The sequence below is a fragment of the Polypterus senegalus genome, chromosome 15, assembly GCF_016835505.1.
Source record: "Polypterus senegalus isolate Bchr_013 chromosome 15, ASM1683550v1, whole genome shotgun sequence".
Lineage (NCBI taxonomy): Eukaryota > Metazoa > Chordata > Cladistia > Polypteriformes > Polypteridae > Polypterus > Polypterus senegalus.
The window spans coordinates 2405826-2424630 of record NC_053168.1 but is presented as its reverse complement, the minus strand read 5'-3'; the positions used below and the strand labels follow the sequence as shown (position 1 = coordinate 2424630).

The window sequence follows — 18805 nt, the reverse complement described above, 5'->3', positions numbered from 1 at the left end:
TAGGGCAGCAGGCGCGTGCACGTGCGATACTTTTCACGTTGATCGGGATTTATGTAGCGGAAGAACGTGGGAAAGTTAGCGTACGCACAAATTCCTGCATCTGGATTTTTCTGTGCGTACGCACATTCCTGCGTTTGTGCTTACGCCATGTTATAGTGTGAGTTCTACGCACGCCGTTACACAGGAGGCCCCTGGTGTTATGTTATCTCATGCCACTGTATGCTGCAATCTGGTGCATGGAAGGTATGATAATAAAGTCAGCTGACTTGGCACTTGACTTGAATGCCAGGAACTGCAGAAAAAACAGACTCATTAGGAAAAATAAAGATTGCACAATTAGGGACTGTCTTTGTTCATGGACTGAAAATCATTCAGCTCGTTGTTACAGCATGAAGCTCACATTCAGCCGCTGGCAGGGCCCACACCTTCTCACCACAAACAAGCAGGGACTTGCTTGTGTACAGCTGAAGTTTTATTTTAAGTCTGTCTTTAGGCTGCTAGCATAGCTTCTGAAACGCAGGGAAATTACATCAGGCATAAGAATGTACAGTATTCAAACCTGGCCGCACATATTGCACTAAAAACAAACATAACAGTACAACTTACCTTATAAATATTTTCCAGCAAAAGGTGCATTTTGTCTGGGTGGACAGCTGATAGCACAAATATGAGTGTCACCACATCCACGGACTCAGAAGGAATATTTTCCAACAGATCGTCTTTAGTGAGGTCGCACTGAAAAGCCTTGCACTGCTTAGCATTATACAAAGGATTTTGCTAAATAACAATGAAAAGAAAAGAAATGTTAAGTCACTTAACAGTGCACACCATGTGATTTCTCTAGCTGGTCTAACTGCTATAAGCCACAAGAAGACAATTCAAGATGGCCACTTGTTCACAATACAGGTGCATTTTAGTAAATTAGAAAATCATCGAAAAGTTCATTTATTTCAATGATTTAATTCAAAATGTGAAACTCATATATTATAAAGATTCATTACACACAGACTGATATGTTTCAAGCGTTTATTTATTTTTATTTTGCTGATTATGACTTACAGGTAATGGAAACCCAAAATTCAGTATCTCAGAAAATTAGAATATTACAAAAGACCAATAAAAAAAAATGATTTTTAATACAGAAATGTTGGCCTTCTGAACAGTCTGGCCATGTGCGCTCTCAATACTTGGTCAGAGCTCCTTTTGCATGAATGACTGCATCAATGTGGCGTGGCATGGAAGTGATCAGCCTGTGGCACTGCTGAGGTGTTATGGAAGCCCAAGACGCTTTGATCGCGGCCTTCAGCTCGTCTGCATTGTTGGCTCTGCTGTCTCTCATCTTCCTCTTGACAATTCCCTATGAGGTTTAGGTCAGGCGAGTTTGCTGGCCAATCAAGCACAGCGATACACACCATGGTCATTAAAGCAGGTGTTGGTACTTTTGGCAGTGTGGGCAGAAAAATGAAATCAGCATCTCCATAAAGCTCGTCAGCAGAGGGAAGTCATGAAGTGCTGTCAACTGTCCTGGTAGTTGTCTGGCTGCACTGACTTTGGACTTGATAAAACACAGTGGACCAACACCAGCAGATGACATGGCTCCCCAAATCATCACTGACTGTGGAAACTCCACACTGGACCTCAAGCAACATGGACTCTGGGCCTCTCCACTCTTCCTCCAAACTCTGGGACCTTGATTTCCAAATGGATCTGAAAAGAGGACTTTGGACCACTGAGATATTAACAGTCCAGTCTGTTTTCTCCTTAGCCCAGGTAAGATGCTTCTGACGTTGTCTCTGGTTCAGGAGTGGCTTGACACAAGCAATGTGACAGTTGTAGCCCACGTCCCCGATACGTCTGTGTGTGGTGGCTCTTGAAGCACTGACTCCAGCACAGTCCACTCCTTGGGAATCTCCCCCAATTCTTCACAATCCTCTCAAGGCTGCACTTATCCTTGTTAATTGGGCCCCTTTTTCTGCTGTCACATTTTTTCCTTCAACTCAACTCTCCATTATTATATTGGATACAACACTCTGTGAACAGCCAGCTTCATTAGCAATGACCTTTTGTGGTCGAGGGTCTCAATGACTGTCATCTGGACGACTGTCAATGATTTGTGTGGCCTACTGGACCAGACTGAGAGACCATGTCAAGGCTCAGGACACTTTTCCATTGTTTTGGGTTAATTAGCTGAGTGGAGTGGGACACCAGGAGTCTACAATATGGAACTTTTTCACAATCTTCTAATTTTCTGAGATACTGAATTTTGAGTTTTCATTACCTGAAGGCCGTAATCAGCAAAATGAAAAGAAATAAACGCTAAAAATATATCACTCTGTGTGTAATGAATGTATAGGGTGGTCCAGATCTAATTACGCAATTTTCATTACGCTATAACTTATTAAGTTTATTACATAGAAAATCACCCGAAAAATCCTGGACCATCGAGAAGTGTGTGAACTGACGACATGAAGAATTGTTTTTGCGACCGAACTGGAATCGTCACCGCATAAATCAAAGTCATCCAGACGATCTGCATCTGCATCATTAGATCTGGACCACCCTGTAAATAATATAGGAGTTTCACTTTTTGAGCTGAATTTCTGAAATAAATTAACTTTTCGATGATATTGTAATTTATTGAGATGCAACCATAGCAATACCTCAGGAGGTGTCTTTTACAAGCCACACTTACTTTTACAAAATCGACCGCTCGTGGTGAAAAGTCACAGGCATACACAAACAGATTCAGGTCTTCTTCTAAAAGAGGGAACAAGCAGTTGCCTACTCCACAACCGGCTTCAAGAAGAACCAACTTCTGGGCTTCAAACTACAAAAAGAAACCAAAAAGAAGAGGAATCCCAGTGAACCTGGAAATGAACAGCACATGTGACACCCATGGAAACTCCCAGGCAGCCACCACGCCACTCACTAGTGATAAGTGCTAGTCAGGGTGGGTGCCCTGGCCTCTGTAAATGGAAGTTTGGTGATGGGTTTAGAAATTTGCTATCGAGATATGTTCAGATATTCTGATTTCTACGATGTTCAAAATGAGAAAAGGTGATTTCAGCACAGTGTGTGTATGTGAGTGTGTGTCCCTGTGAAAAATCAATAATGATTTTCACGTCTTAAAATTCATGTCCAAAAATGATGTGTCTTGTAGATCTCCTGGGTGACTGCAGTTTCTGAGATATTAGCCCTGAATCCTGAGATCGATGTACAAAGAGAACTTCTGAAGAAATTCTTCAAACAAGTTGCATCGTGTTTGTCTTGTCCCACCCTCAGGCCTACTGTTTTTGGTCCAATTCTCATCTCCATATCCTACAAAACCAGTCTGATCGGCGTCCAATAATAACTGCTGCAGGAATTGTTTCATTCAGCCGGGATGTTTGCAGTCTGCTCTGCTTACCCGTAGGACCAGGCATATGGATTCGCACATTAGTGAGATGCATAAACTGCCCCCCATTTAACCAAGTTTCCGCATTATGAGAGGCGAACCTGAAGTGTAATATACTGCTTTTCTTATAATTCATAAGAGCTTGGCTGTGAATACTGCACTGGGCGTGTAAATACTGTCTTTTTCACCTCAACTGTACTGAGTGAGCAGTCGAAGAGCTGGGGGCTGTGGGAATGTTGGCATGACTCACTCACCCCTCGGCCACCGTCAGTGTGTCACACGCGATGCTGTCTCGCCCACTTGGGAGTTTTGTGTTCACACAATGAGGAGGACTGCACAGAAAATCCATACCAGATTCCTCATACAGGCGGTCTAAATGCCATGAAAACTAGAGCTATGGAATCCGAGTCAAAGACAATTTTGGGTTCCTGGAGTCGGGGTCTGCAAAAATGTACCGACTCTGACTCCTAAATAAATTTAAATTGTAATGAAAAAAAATACAGCAAGTTCAAATGTCCCATTTCACAAACAATAGTCCTAATTAAGTACTTCTCTGATGTAAGAATAAAGCCGAGTGCACAGTTGTGTTACTACTAGTGTGAAGTTCAGCTGAGCGATTATACAACCTGACATTCACAAATTGTATTGTAATCTGGATTATGGTACATTACAAAAAGTGTTTTCATTTTATTTCAGATCAAATGTGTTTAACAAGTTCATTTGAGTGTAAACAAGTGTAATGGTGGAGGTGGGTGCTATGGCCTGAGGCGTGTGTGTTCAGGAGTTCTTGTCTTTTGTTTAAACTGGCCAATACTGTAGACAGTCAGCTTCCTAGCCAGTAGTTAAATGACGACGTGCATGTTGCCTTCCTTCAATCAACATGGAAAATACTTTAGCTTATTAAATACAGAGGAGTCGGAAGTAACGGAAACTAAGAAGTCAGAGTTGGAGTCGAAGGATTTATCTACCGACTCCACAGCCCTGATCAAAACAGCACGTTTGTATCTTAAACAGTAGACCTGTTGACATTTTGATGCTGAGGTGAGTGAAGTGAAGAAGCAAAGAGCATTAAACTCAGTAAGGTATGAAAACAGGCTTAAAAGTGATACTGTATGTACCACATACAGTGCATCCGGAAAGTATTCACAGCGCTTCATCACTTTTCCACATTTTCTTATGTTACAGCCTTATTCCAAAATGGATTCAATTCATTTTTTTCCTCAGAATTCTACACACAACACCCCATAATGACAATGTGAAAAAAGTTTACTTGAGGTTTTTGCAAATTTATTAAAAATAAAAATCTGAGAAATCCCATGTACATAAGTATTCACAGCCTTTGCCATGAAGCTCCAAATTGAGCTCAGGTTCCTCCTGTTTCCCCTGATCATCCTTGAGATGTTTCATTGGAGTCCACCTGTGGTCAATTCAGTTGATTGGACCTGATTTGGAAAGGCACACACCTGTCTATAGAAGGTCCCACAGCTGACAGTTCATGTCAGAGCACAAACCAAGCATGAAGTCAAAGGAATTGTCTGTAGACCTCCGAGACAGGATTGTCTCGAGGCACAAATCTGGGGAAGGTTACAGAAAAATGTCTCCTGCTTTGAAGGTCCCAATGAGCACAGTGGCCTCCATCATCCGTAAGTGGAAGAAGTTCAGAACCACCAGGACTCTTCCTAGAGCTGGCCGGCCATCTAAACTGAGCGATCGGGAGAGAAGGGCCTTAGTCAGGGAGGTGACCAAGAACCCGATGGTCACTCTGTCAGAGCTCCAGAGGTCCTCTGTGGAGAGAGGAGAACCTTCCAGAAGGACAACCATCTCTGCAGCAATCCACCAATCAGGCCTGTATGGTAGAGTGGCCAGACGGAAGCCACTCCTTAGTAAAAGGCACATGGCAGCCCGCCTGGAGTTTGACAAAAGGCACCTGAAGGACTCTCAGACCATGAGAAACAAAATTCTTTGGTCTGATGAGACAAAGATTGAACTCTTTGGTGTGAGTGCCAGGCGTCACGTTTGGAGGAAACCAGGCACCGCTCATCACCAGGCCAATACCATCCCTACAGTGAAGCATGGTGGTGGCAGCATCAGGAACTGGGAGACTAGTCAGGATAAAGGGAAAGATGACTGCAGCAATGTACAGAGACATCCTGGATGAAAACCTGCTCCAGAGCGCTCTTGACCTCAGACTGGGGCGACGATTCATCTTTAGGCAAGACAACGACCCTAAGGACACAGCCAAGATATCAAAGGAGTGGCTTCAGGACAACTCTGTGAATGTCCTTGAGTGGCCAAGCCAGAGCAGAGCCAGACTTGAACATCTCTGGAGATCTTAAAATGGCTGTGCACCGACGCTTCCCATCCAACCTGATGGAGCTTGAGAAGTGCTGCAAAGAGGAATGGGCGAAACTGGCCAAGGATAGGTGTGCCAAGCTTGTGGCATCATATTCAAAAAGACTTGAGGCTGGAATTGCTGCCAAAGGTGCATTGACAAAGTATTGAGCAAAGGCTGTGAATACTTATGGACATGGGATTTCTCAGTTTTTTTATTTTTAATAAATTTGCAAAAACCTCAAGTAAATTTTTTTCACGTTGTCATTATGGGGTGTTGTGCGTAGAATTCTGAGGAAAAAAATTAATTTAATCCATTTTGGAATAAGGCTGTAACATAACAATGTGGAAAAAGTGATGCGCTGTGAATACTTTCCGGATGCACTGTAAATTGGAAAAATCTTTCAAATCAGGAATGTTTAATCCAAAACAGCCGTGGCCATTTGTGTTATCCAAGTTTTCAGCTACCCGAGGCAGTATGAGTGCACACTACCTCAGATAATCAGGGTTCTACTGTATTTAAATATACTTGTACACACACACTTACACTCAACAAACTATACAAGTGAAGATAACTGACAGCTTGTTCGTCCTACCAAAAGATATGCTGGATAATGAAAAGAAAGAAATTACAACATTAGAAAAACACTTTGACGAGAACAAGCCATTCAGCCCAACAAAGCTTGTCAGTCCTGCCCACCTAATACCCCCAAATTAACATCAACACACAAAGACAGACAGACAGACACACATACACCACAGATCTGTAAAGGAGGACGTGGACATTACGCCAGCCCTCTACCAAGCTCTCCATCTAGCTTCTTTTACTTCATTTGATCGGATGCGTTTAATTTCATCATAAATATGACTGAAGATGTTCATTTGATTCCATTTGCTGTTTATTTAGTCCACATTTACTTGTCATCTCATGTCATTTTCTAACCTGTTTAATCCAGAGCAGGGGCACAGGGGAGCCAATCCCAGTAAGCAGAGCGCACAAGGCAGGAACAAACCCCAGGCTGGGTACAACCAACCACACACTAGTGCCAATTTAGCATCGCCAGTTCACCTAACCTGCATGTCTTTGGACTGGGGATGATTGGGGAAACCCACATGCAAACTCCACGCAGGAAGGACCAGGGACACAAACCATTGTCTCAATGCTACCAATGTGCCGCCATACCGCCCACTGCATTTATTTCAGCTCGTAGCTATTATTATATAAGTTTTCTATTATTGTTTAGTAGTGTAAAAATCCTCCGCTAAGTGAGGTCCTTTGTAATCACTAAAGTGTAATTTACATGGATGGATTGTTTTTTTATGTCTTCTTAGTTTACCTTCAAGTGTCTGTCATATGTTTAATTGTGATCATATACCATATTTGAAGTTAAATGTATTTATTACTTGATTTCTACGTCTACATCTATGTGGTGTCCTCTTATGATCCTTGTATTCTGTAGATGGTAGTGCACAAGACAGGCCCACCTTGACCCTGCCACTACTCAGAGGTCTCTCTGGTTATTTCAGGGCAGAAAGAAGGGCGCTCAGGGGTGGTGCACTGTATTTCGAAGGGGTCTTCCCACGGGTTGTTTTTTGCTTGGATTTGGAAGCTTTTCAGACTATCTTGTGCTCTGTTTATTGGATTGTGTTAATGGACTCCTTTTTGCTCTTTTAAGCATTTCTAGTTGCTTTTTCTACTTTTTTTACCCTCCTCAGCATTATGTTTACCCCTGGAAAAATGAGCCAAAAAACTTTTGTTTCCCCCAATAAGAAAATGTCATTACATGTAACGGCACCACCAAAACGTCAACACAAATACACTAGAAAAGGTCTGTCAAGTGTCCACTGCTGTACCGGTGCAGATTTAGTGCATGTTTTAAAACAGACAGCCAAACATCATAATCGGGACAGTAGATGTGTTTTTCTTTTTGCACTTTCTTATATTTTTTCTGCTGCTTGCCCACGAGAAGGTAGAATGTCAGCACTCTATCCACATAATTAACGCGTGCCATGTGTTACTGTGAGCTACCGCTGTGTAAGGCTTAGTGACTTCCACATTTCCAGACACAAACGACAACTGCTGCATTGTGAACGGTGTTTAGGTGCCTAACGTCTTTCTTGTCCTTTCACTTGATCACAATCATTTTGCCTTTCTGCCACAAAGCTACTTGCACCACAGTGAAGCTTCAGTAGTAACCGAATTCACCAGGCATATCATGGCAGTGCGGTCACACAATACCGTATGCACCGGTTTCACTGTCAGCGTCAATGTCTGATGACCAATTTATGAATGGTTCAGTTTAACCTAAAAGTGGCTTTACAGCTTTTAGTGTCCACTCCATTGAGTGGTTTGGTTTAAGACTCCACCCCACTCATGAATATTGATGAGTTACTACAGAGTTAGAATACATAGAAATCTTTATTACTTTTTTGAAGCATGCTGTTATGTCCTCCACGAGAAATATAGTCCTAAGAGTTATCTGGGCTTAACACGGTACATCAGATCATACATTTGGGGTTCACTATTTTTACACAGAATTCCAAGCCCAAGACAGGCTTTGGGTTAAAGCTAAGGAGATTAATAAATCCTTTATTTCTAAAGACTAGAGGGCTCTGCCCTCTACACGCATCGCTCGCCAATCCTCGGGCGGACCACTTCATGGCTCTGCCGCTCACGTATGGGAAAGTGAATGTACAATTTAAACAGATTGTTATTTTCATGGGAATTGTTACTTATGCATAATAGAACTAACTATTTTACATTACAGCGAGTAATTCACCATAGTAAAAAAAATAATAAAACGTAACAAACTGAAAGAAAATTATATTTCATGTTGCGTTAGAAGTATCCGTTGTGTAATACGTTTTCATTTCGTTTGGCTTTGAAATTAACACGCAAATACAGTACTTTTTAAATTTACACTTTTATTGTAAAACTTCAGTAAAAACTATTTTTTGAACTAACTTTTCATCAACATCACTTTGAATTTTGATTCTGTGTTTGGACTTACATCGTGACAATGCAACGTATAACTGCCTGTGAGTGAATTTAGTTTCACTCCCTTTAATAAATAAACTGACTTTTTCAAATATTTGTCCCTGTGATTTAATTGTCATAGCAAAAGCTATTCTAACGGGAAACTGTTAACGTTTTAATACGAATGGCACATCAAGATCTCCTTTGGTGTCTTGTGTTATCCCCTGAAGATGTACTACATTATACCTTCCTTGTCGCCTGTTAAATTTTACATGTTACTGCCGTGTAACCGATCGACAGTTTTTGCATTAATTCGTTTGACTTCATTGTTTCTCGGTGCTGGGATTGCCTGTTTACTCATTTCTTCTGTTGATAACCCTTTGGGATAAAATTCTTCAATAAGATTTGGACATAATACGTCTTTTTTTATTGGGAACTTAAAGTGAGGAAAACATAAAAATTAGAGAGCGCAGGAACTGTGTGTGTCTGTCAAAAGCATTCACACCAATAAGAGGCGAGAGGTTCTGGTTGAAAATGGTTGAGAAGAGGGCGGGGCTTGAAAAAATCTCTTAACAAAAGTCTTGTCTCAAGATTTTCTTTTCTAATAGAGAGATTTGGGTGTCACTAGTCTCCATATAGACCAGAGTTATTCACAGTTCTTGTACCGGTGAGGGATTTTTTGAGATCTTTGAACTCTAAAGGCGGCAAGTACCTGCTGGGGCAAGCTGGATTATGGAGGAGTCACTTTTGGGCAGGTCAGAGAAGGTCCTGGCCTGTGCTTTGTGGTGCTCTCGGAGGCCTCACATTGTTTTTGTCATGTTGGAGACTCATTAATACAACATAATGCATTAACTGTCAACCAAAAACACAATCCGAAGGTGGAATCCAATAAACAAGGCAAAAAAATAGTCAGGAAATTTAAATAAAACAACACTTAGAAAGACTCCTTCCAACTTCAATGCACTGCCCTTAGCCCCCTTCTTTCTAGGCTCAAATAGCCAAAGAGACGTTTCAGGGTGATGATGTCAGGGTGGTCCCACCTCTTAGGGCACCGCCTACGGAATACAAGGAACATAAGAAAATGGCACATTACACACAGAAATTAAATCATAAATAAAAAGAACACTAGTGACATAAAATAGTTAATAAACATGTGAAAGACACTTGAGAAGAAACCAAGAAGACATAAATAAGGAACAGAAACACAGGCAAGGGAGCACATAACAATCATCAGAAATGACCTAATGGTGTCAATTATAAAAAGATCACAGCTTACCTGTTAGAAGACCAATACACATCAATCAGCACACAATCCAATCCACTGTATAGACAAATCTTGGCATGTGCCATGGGGTAAGGCCAATACCCAAACAGAAGCTTCCAAACCTTTACAGGTTAGTCACAGAACCTCTCAGACACAGCCAAGATTTTTAAAGCTGTCATGTCAAATGCCTGTACGTCATAATGAGTCTTCAAACAGGGGTCAAAAATGGACACGAAGTTCACAGACGCTTGCCAGTGTTATGGGATGGAGTCTCGAATATGACAAAATGGATGTGAGGGCTCCTAAAAGGACCATGAAAGCAGGTCATGTACCTCACCCCAAATCCTGTCACTCCTCACTACTAATTTGCTGGCTTCCAGCCTAGAAGGCCCCAAACAAGGAGAGCCGGCAAAATAACTAGAAAACTCCCAAAATAAAGCAAAATGCCTCATAAGGAAGGGGATAACCTGGCTTATACCAATAAGGGCAAACAAAAAATCTTGAAAAATTAGGATCTACTTAACAAAAATAGAAAACTACAGCAAAATGCTCACAAGAGAGACTGACAGGCGATCCCGAGTAAACAAGCCCTCATAAAATAAGAGCTGAAAGAAAAATGCAGGAATAAGCGCAGAAAGTCAGAAAAAGCAGCAAATCCACAAGAATCACAAGCGAGCCTTAACACTGCAATTATAACCCAGTAATCTGCTTGTGGGTCTCGCCTTTGCTCAGTGACAGGGAGGAGCCAGTAGCTGTGACATCAAGATGGCCTGCCTCCTGGGGCTCCACCCACAAAGCACATGGAACATCTGAACATTTAAAGAGACGGGACATAAACACAAACATAATGGAAGATATATAAAAAGTAACACTGCAAAATTGACCATAAAACATAAAATACACAAATACAGACCCCCTACATGACACCTCCCAGCCAGCATCCAATGCCACCCAACAGTAAAAAGTTCACCACGGGCAACACTGCCCTCAAATTGGGACGGCAATATGACGACATGCCAGGTGTGCACTTTACCTGTCTGCATGCCTTGAGCTCCTCAAACTCCCTCGTCGTCCAGTGTCTGTCTTTAAAAAAATTGGTGCTGTTTCTTTTATAGAACAAATCCCAGTTCTTCTGCGCTTCTTTCTCAAGCTTTAACTGCTTGAAATCGGAGACCAAAATTGCATCGTTGTGAAGCTTCTCCAGCTGCTCGGGCGTCAGGACTCTTGGACACAAGGACGCCGATTTGGAAGTTGCTGGGGTCGCTGTGCTCGTTACTTTGGAGGAGTTGTGGGATTCATGAGATTGCGGATTGTCTTCATATGGAGGAGCTTCTTTGGATGTCTCCTTCGTGTCAGTCATTGGGCCAAATGAAAAGGAGATTCAAAGAGCCTGCAAAGGAGACATTGAAAGACAAAGAAACTTGACGATTAATTTAAACTCAGAGGGGTTTGTACTTCATGTGTTTAATGAGCAACGAGGGCACCGGCAGGGCACACAAGGACTCAAGAGCAGGTTGACCCTGTGCACCTTAGTCCAGTGCTTTTCAAACGTTTCCCATGGTACCAATCTGCAAACCTAACTGGCTTGTTATTTCTGTTCTTACTTAAGATTGTTTATAAGAGGGAGAATCAAAAAGTAAAGACAACGTACCCTTTAATAACAGTAACTGTGCGGAGATGAGCACGACAGCTCTACCACATCTCTCCACGTGGTCTCCAGGCTGGTCGATGTTCCACTAACTTTCTGTGGGAGATTTCAGCTGCTCCCCAATCCAGGTCTGCACCTGCACTTCATCATCAGAGAACAACCTGCAACCACATAGACCAGGGGTCTCAATCTCCAGTCCTGGAGGGCCGCGGTGGCTGCAGGCTTTCATTCTAACTCTTTGTGGGACTCTGAGTGAGCCACTTCATATACACAGGAGTGACACCAGTGTGAATGACCTTGTGTTTACTGTGAAAGGCGCTATATAATACCAGAGGATTGCCTGTTCAAACCCCAAATCCTTATGTGACCCTGAGTGAGTCACTTCACATTCCTATAAACAGAGTAGGGGACCACTTGGGGATAATGACTGCTATGAAAGGCACTCTAAAGTACTACAGGATTGCTTATTCGGATTCTTTGCCCGTCCTGACATTTCATATAAACACAATGACTGGAGGTTAAACCACTGTACCTTAGGATACAGTTTGCATTGAAAGGAGCTATATCGTACTTGTCTGTTCCAACCTCAGCACTGACCCATTGTGTCTCCCCTTTCACTTGACAAAATGGGTGACTGCAACTGCAAAGCACCCTGGGATGGGGGTTCACTAGGAAAGGCACTACGTAGTAGAACCTCGGTTCACGAACGTCTCGGAACACGTACAAATCGGGTTACGACCAAAAAGTTCGCCAAACTTTTGCATCTGTTCACGACCACACATTTGGTAGACGAACGAGCCAGTTTCCCTTCCGGTTCGTATGCGCCGATGATTTCCGCACGTGTTCAGTCTCTCCCTGTACTGTACATTGTTCTTGGTGCATCACGTAGAGGGACTCTCCCTCAAAACTGCAACCTCCTCTTAACCCAGCATCCCCCTGTGGTATAGTGGGTCCACAGCTCCCGTCAAAAAGGCCAGTTTTAATAAATAACCAAATAAATAAAGCCGGTGCAGGAGAGAGAGAGAGAAAGAAAGAAAGAGAGAGAGCGAGCGAGAGTGCACAGGCTCGGGTGGAGCGAGAGAGAGAGAGAGAGAGAGAGTGCAGCTGAGCAGGGAGCCTGGGTGTTTGTCTCAGTGTTATTCAATGTTTTTACATTAGTTTTATATTAGTTTACTATTATACTATGCATTCTATGGTATAATTAACTATTTTTGTGCTTAAAAATCTTTAAAGAAAATATATTTACATACTATCTTACAGTCTGGAACAGATTAATTGTATTTACATACAATCCTATGTGGGAAATTACTTCGGGTCACCACCAAATTGGGTTACGACCAGAGTTTTGGAACAAATTATGGTCGTGAACCAAGGATCCCTGTATATAGCAGGGGTCTCAAACTCCAGTCCCGGAGGGTTGCAGGTTTTCATTCTACCCCTTTTCTTAAGCAGTGACCTGTTTTTGCTGCTAATTAACTTCTTTTGAATTCATTTTTATTGACTTGCTCTTTAAGACTCAGACCTCTTGTTTCATTTTCCTTAATTAGCAGCCAAACAACAATGAGATATAAAAAGCTGAAAATAAAGAAAGGTGAAGGTCTCAGGAAATTTGACCTCCTCAGGTCCCCAGTGCTCTTAGAAAAGAGAAAATCCACAATATAGGACATGTCTGCTATGGCACAATGAGAGCAGCAGCAAGCCATGGAATTAAAGAACGGGTTTAATGAACGACAAGATTCGGCACCTAATTAAGCAACTGGTTGGAGTGAAACTGGTTGGATTTTGAGGCCCTGACTTAGTTGGTCTTCTCTTGGCTCACTCACTTCACATTTCATTCCTGTTTGGGTGCCATTTAAGGAAAGAAATGAAGCAATTCAGAGGAACGATGAAGACATTCAGGGGAACAAATCTTAAAAAACAAGTCAATTAAAATGAATTCAAAACAAGTTAATTAGCAGCAAAAACAGGTCGCTGATTAGGAAAAGAGTTAAAATGAAAACCAGCAGCCACTGCGGCCCTCCAGGACCAGAGCTGGGGACCCCTGGCATAGAGCCTCTTTAAGAGGCCCAGTGATGTGAGAGCGATGAAGCGGCATGACTGCTTTTGACAGAAATCCTCTCCTTGTGCTGTGAATTGCAGGTTTCAGTTTCTCTGTATGCATAACACAGTATGTCGCTCTGCTCACGGATCATCTGTATTCCTGAAAATGAACCATAACAGCAACCTTCATGTCCCACAAGAACGTCATTATGAGTTTCTTCATATGAATTTCTTCTTTCCACTGTATGCTTTGTCTCTTGCTTTCTGTCTCAGAGCGACGGACCCGTGTCTCATCTCTGGAGACGACCTGGCCCAAAACATTTGGTTCTTCTTCAGAAGAAGCTTTTGTCTTGCGTTAGCTGCTGTCCATTGTAGTTACTGTGTAATTTTCAAGCTGCCTTTTCTTTTTTAATTCACACTCGGATATCTTAACAAGAGCAGCGGCCCCAGCACTGACCCCTGGTGGACACCACATTTAACATCAGCCAATTCTGAAAAGGATCCATTGGTGCTTAAGCCAGTTTTCCACTAGATTTTGGGCCTCTAAATATTATTTGTGTATGATTTTTTTAAAATTTTGCAGGCCCACCAAATCTAGTGTTGATATATAGTAAATATTTTTGTCTCTGTTTTTTACTATTATTAAAAATGAATCTGCTCCAGCAATGCAATCATGTTTTTCGCATAGATGTCAACCATGTTAGAAACAGCAGCGCCCCTTTAATCTTCCCCAGTCTCCTTCTTGCTGCTTCAAAACCTAACAGCTAATGTGTGGCGAGTGGACTGGCAAAAGAACAGTTGCTGTCACCCCATCCAAGTGGATGCTGCCCATTGGTGGCGTTTGAAAGAAAGATCTGTAAAGTTTTAAATGGAAACAGGCAGTAGATGAGGGCCAGATGGGTGAACATCAAGGACGGCAATGGGATTAGCAGATTAGCAGGTCAGAGTGTCGCAAACACCAAGGATGGAGCAGAAATCCAAATGATGCCGTGTTATTAGGGTAACATTCGAAAAAGATTTGGGCACTACAGCAGAGCCAGTGAGTACATTAGGTGACAACTGAGGTCGCCGTTAATGAAAGTTAAGGGGCAAATGCTCACAGACACCAGGGAGGTAAATGCCCCTCAAGTCATGGAACTCTGATGGTGCGCCATTAATGAATGTAAAAGTGTGCACACTCCATACAACAAGAGGCTCGTTTTTCTAATCTTCAGCTCTCCAGTAAAAGGTGAGTCTGTGCCCACTGCAGCCTCAACTTTCTCTTCTTGGCTGACAGGAGTGGAACCCAACGTGGTGGTCTGCTGTTGTTGCCCATCTGCCTCAAGGTTCAAAGTTTGTACATTTGTGGTTCTTTTCTGCTCACCACAGTCGTACAGAGTGGTCATCTGAGGTGCCATAGTCCTTCCGTCAGCTCTAACCTTCCCTTCTGACCTCTCTCATCCACAAGGCACTTCCATGCACAGTACTGCTTCTCTCGCACCATCCTCAGTAAATTCTAAAGACTGTTGGGTGTGAAAATCCCTCAAGATCAGCAGCTACAGAAATACTGCCTGGCACCAATGGTCCAAATCACTGAGATCCACCCCCTTAAAACCAAACCTGGTGTTTGATGTGATCATTAACTGAAGCTCCTGACCTGTACAGCCAGAATTTTATAAATTCTGCTGCTGCCACGTGATTGGCTGATGAGATACGATCATGGATATGCAGGTGTACAAGTATTCCTAATAATCTGCACAGCAAGTCTGTATCATTTTCTAAAGGGTTAAAAAAACTACACAAAAGGTTCATCGTCACTGCCTTTACACAACTTCACCGTCTTAATTACTTTTTACTGAATGTATTCATTCATTTATTAGCACCGTGACGTTCACAATGACGGCAAGAGCCAAAAAAACAAGTCCAAGTAAGCGTTGTATTAATTTAAAGTTTCGCTACCTGACATTGATTCGAATTTCAAAAGTTCAAAGTCAGCATCACCCCGTTATTCCAATAAACATACAAAATGACTGCATATTCTCACCCAGTTCCTTCTGTTCTTTTCAGTTTGCTTCATCTGCCAAAGTTACGAACACTCCGACCATCTGCAGCGGCGCGCGTCCCGTCAGACCGGAAAAATACAAATGACGTCAGCGGAAGTGCGCGCGTCGGACTGCTGCGTTGCCTTGCGCGGCCCCGATTTACACGCGTACGGCGGTGGCTGTCGCTTTAATCGAAGGCGATTTACAACATTCCAGATATAATCGGTGGCAGTTGTTTTGGTTTCCGGTTGATGAACACGCAGATGAAGTGACGGGGGACACGCAGTGCTATTACTGTAGTAGGACTTAAAGCCACAGCCTCAGACACTGAAGTCCAAAGCCTTAGGGCTCATTTATACTTCACGCGACGCGACGCATGCTGCAGCGGACGCTCCTTCTACGCAAGCGTTGTTGTGTTTATACTTGCGCGCGTACTTTACGTAAAGCTGGAGGAGTCCACCAGGTGGCAGTGTGAGATAGTATCGCGGTGAGAACATGTTTGGCTTCTCTGTGTTGTGAATTGCCTAAAACACCTATTAAATTCCGATAACACCTTACCGCAATATCTGTGAAAAGGATGTTTATTGATTAAATCCATCAATCCAGGGATGTGCCCATTCCAACAAGCATTGGGCACGACTGAGAAACAGTCCCTGGACGAGGTCTCTGCTCATCGCAAGGTGAATACAAGCACTCACATACACTAGCGTCATTTTAGCGGCGCCAAATCCCCAAATCTGCTTATCTTTGGAAGGAAACCGAAGCACAGTGTGGAATACAAGCAGGAAATACCAGCAACGTAACTCTCTGCGAGACAGCAGTGCTATTGCTCTGCCACCGTGTCACCCCCATGTGTGTAATTATTAACAGTATTCATTATTTAAATGAAATTATACGTAAAATGTAACATACACACTTTAATGCATTTCATCATGAAAGTGATATCAAGTATGAATCTAAAGATTCTAAATGTGCAGAGAGTTGGAATATCATACATTTAATTTGTTCTGTGTGGTGATCTTTTGCTGCTTGCCGCAGCTGTCAGGTCCAAGAAGCTCGTAGCGATTAAAAACTGGGATGACGTTTACGACGGTCTGCTTTAATGATAAAGTAAACTACGAGGTTAAAGTGGACTTAAAGCCGAAATTTCCACTTTAATCACAAAATACACGTTTTCACCGCGTCAAATATAACGCTATACATTATGTTGCTGTTGTTAAGTTGCAAAAATAAAAAAATTAAAAAAGACGACACAAAAGATGGTATGTGAGACTTTTAAAATGTGTTGTGTCATTACATTCGGGAACTATCTACATGTGACAGAAAGCCTCTATGCCGATCCTACGGGATGGATGCTTCGATGTTGTGAAACAAAATGCCGACATACAAATGCATTCGTGGTGCTTTTATACTCAAGCGTCGCATATTCCCGATCGTAATGACACGATACATTTTAAAAGTGTCAGTGCCGTCTATTTTTTTTTTTTTTGCAACTTCACATCGGCAACATAATGTATAGCGCTGTATTTGAGCCACTGAGAAAAAAATAAAAGACACGGTGAAAACGTGTATTTTGTGATTAAAGTGGAAATTTCGGCTTTAATCTCGAAATGTCCACTTTAACCTCGTAGTTTATATTATTAATAAAGCAGACCGTCGTAAACGTCATCCCAGTTTTCATCGCTACGAGCTTCTTGTACCTGACAGCAGGTAAAGTACAAAAATAAAAAATAGACGGCACAAAAGATGGTATGTGAGACTTTTAAAATGTATCGTGTCATTACGATCGGGAATATGCGACGCTTGAATATAAAAGCACCACGAATGCATCTGTATGTCGGCATTTTGCTTCGACACTTTGAACCATTCATCAAACAGCAAAGCGCGCACATCGATCCCCGTAGGATCTCCATAGAGGTTTGCTGTCACATGTAGATAGTAAACAGAGACTCTGACGTCACGTTCCGACTTTTAGCACACTGCGCCCCCCGACTTTTTGCTGGTACTGCAACTCGCGCACGCGTCGCGTTAATTTCTGAGGACCTGCTCAGAGGACGCGTGAAATGAACGCTGGGAACGCGTGGCAGCCATGATGCGGACGCGTACGCGTTCTGAGCGTGAAGTATAAATGAGCCCTTAACCTCAACGCTACACTCGCTATCTGTTTTACAGGGCCCTTCATATATATATATATATATATATAGAGAGAGAGAGTGAGCCTTATCTATCTGTCTATCATATCGATGTTATATAGTGCCTGTCTCTATCAATCTGCCACACGGTGCCTTTTCTATCAATCAATATATATATCTATCTTGCGCCTTTCACTCTACCTATGTAGTGCTTTTCTTATCTATCTTTTAAATAATATCTTTCCTGTCAATCAGTCAATCTGCTATATAGCACCTTACACATCTATCTGTCTCTCAGTTATATAAATATATTTCTGTCTATGATAAATTGCCTTTATTATCTATCTATCTTCAACAATCGCTTTACGATGAGTGCTACGATGAACAGAAAGAACAACAGTATAAGACACAAGAAGGAAGTATTCGTGACTTTCAACGTAACAACGAAAATACAAATTCTTAGCTTCTTCTTCTGTATGCTCTAAGCATACATCCCAGCACATGAATTAAGTGCTATTTTCTTACATATTTATTTCACACACTCAGAAGGCCCGTAAGCCGATTGGCACATAGACGTGTGCCCAGGCACGGTTTAAAACCATATGCCTTCCATTCCTTATTCAAGGCAAAGCTGTCACTAACTGGAGAACATTGTTTTAGTCCAAACTGTTAGCGCCTTACACATCTGTATGTCTGTAATATACATATCTCTTTGAGCTCTATCATTTATATAGTGCCTTTATATAGATATCTCTCTACCTTTCTATAATATAGTGCCTTCCCTATCAATCTATATTTATCTATTATACAGTGGTTTTCTTGTCAAGGTTTATTTACCTATCATATAGTGCCTTATCTATCTATTCTATAGTGCCTTTCCTATTTACAAATCTGTCTTTTATTATTATTATTATTTCTTTTTTGGCTGACATTGTTATCCAAGGAAACACAGGACATTTCAGGGGTACAATTAGCTACTTCAATCCCCATAGTGTGGA

The 18805-nt window shown here is 42.1% G+C and overlaps 1 protein-coding gene across 4 annotated transcripts in view; it reads right to left on the bottom strand.

Moving 5' to 3' along the window:
• Window positions 1-18805, bottom strand: part of mettl6 (methyltransferase like 6) — a 31417-nt gene that overhangs the window by 11238 nt on the left and 1374 nt on the right. Inside the window, exons 2-5 of one of the 4 annotated variants that reach the window (XM_039736169.1) lie at window positions 11618-11775; window positions 11000-11356; window positions 2693-2827; window positions 607-777 (exon numbers count right to left, since the gene is read on the bottom strand). In XM_039736169.1, coding sequence (XP_039592103.1) covers window positions 607-777; window positions 2693-2827; window positions 11000-11326 — 633 coding nt within the window. In that variant the 5' untranslated portion in view covers window positions 11327-11356; window positions 11618-11775. Of the gene's footprint in view, window positions 1-606; window positions 778-2692; window positions 2828-10999; window positions 11357-11617; window positions 11776-15677; window positions 16050-18805 lie in introns of those variants that run through there. The other 3 variants (XM_039736168.1, XM_039736170.1, XM_039736171.1) reach the window with 3 other exon arrangements.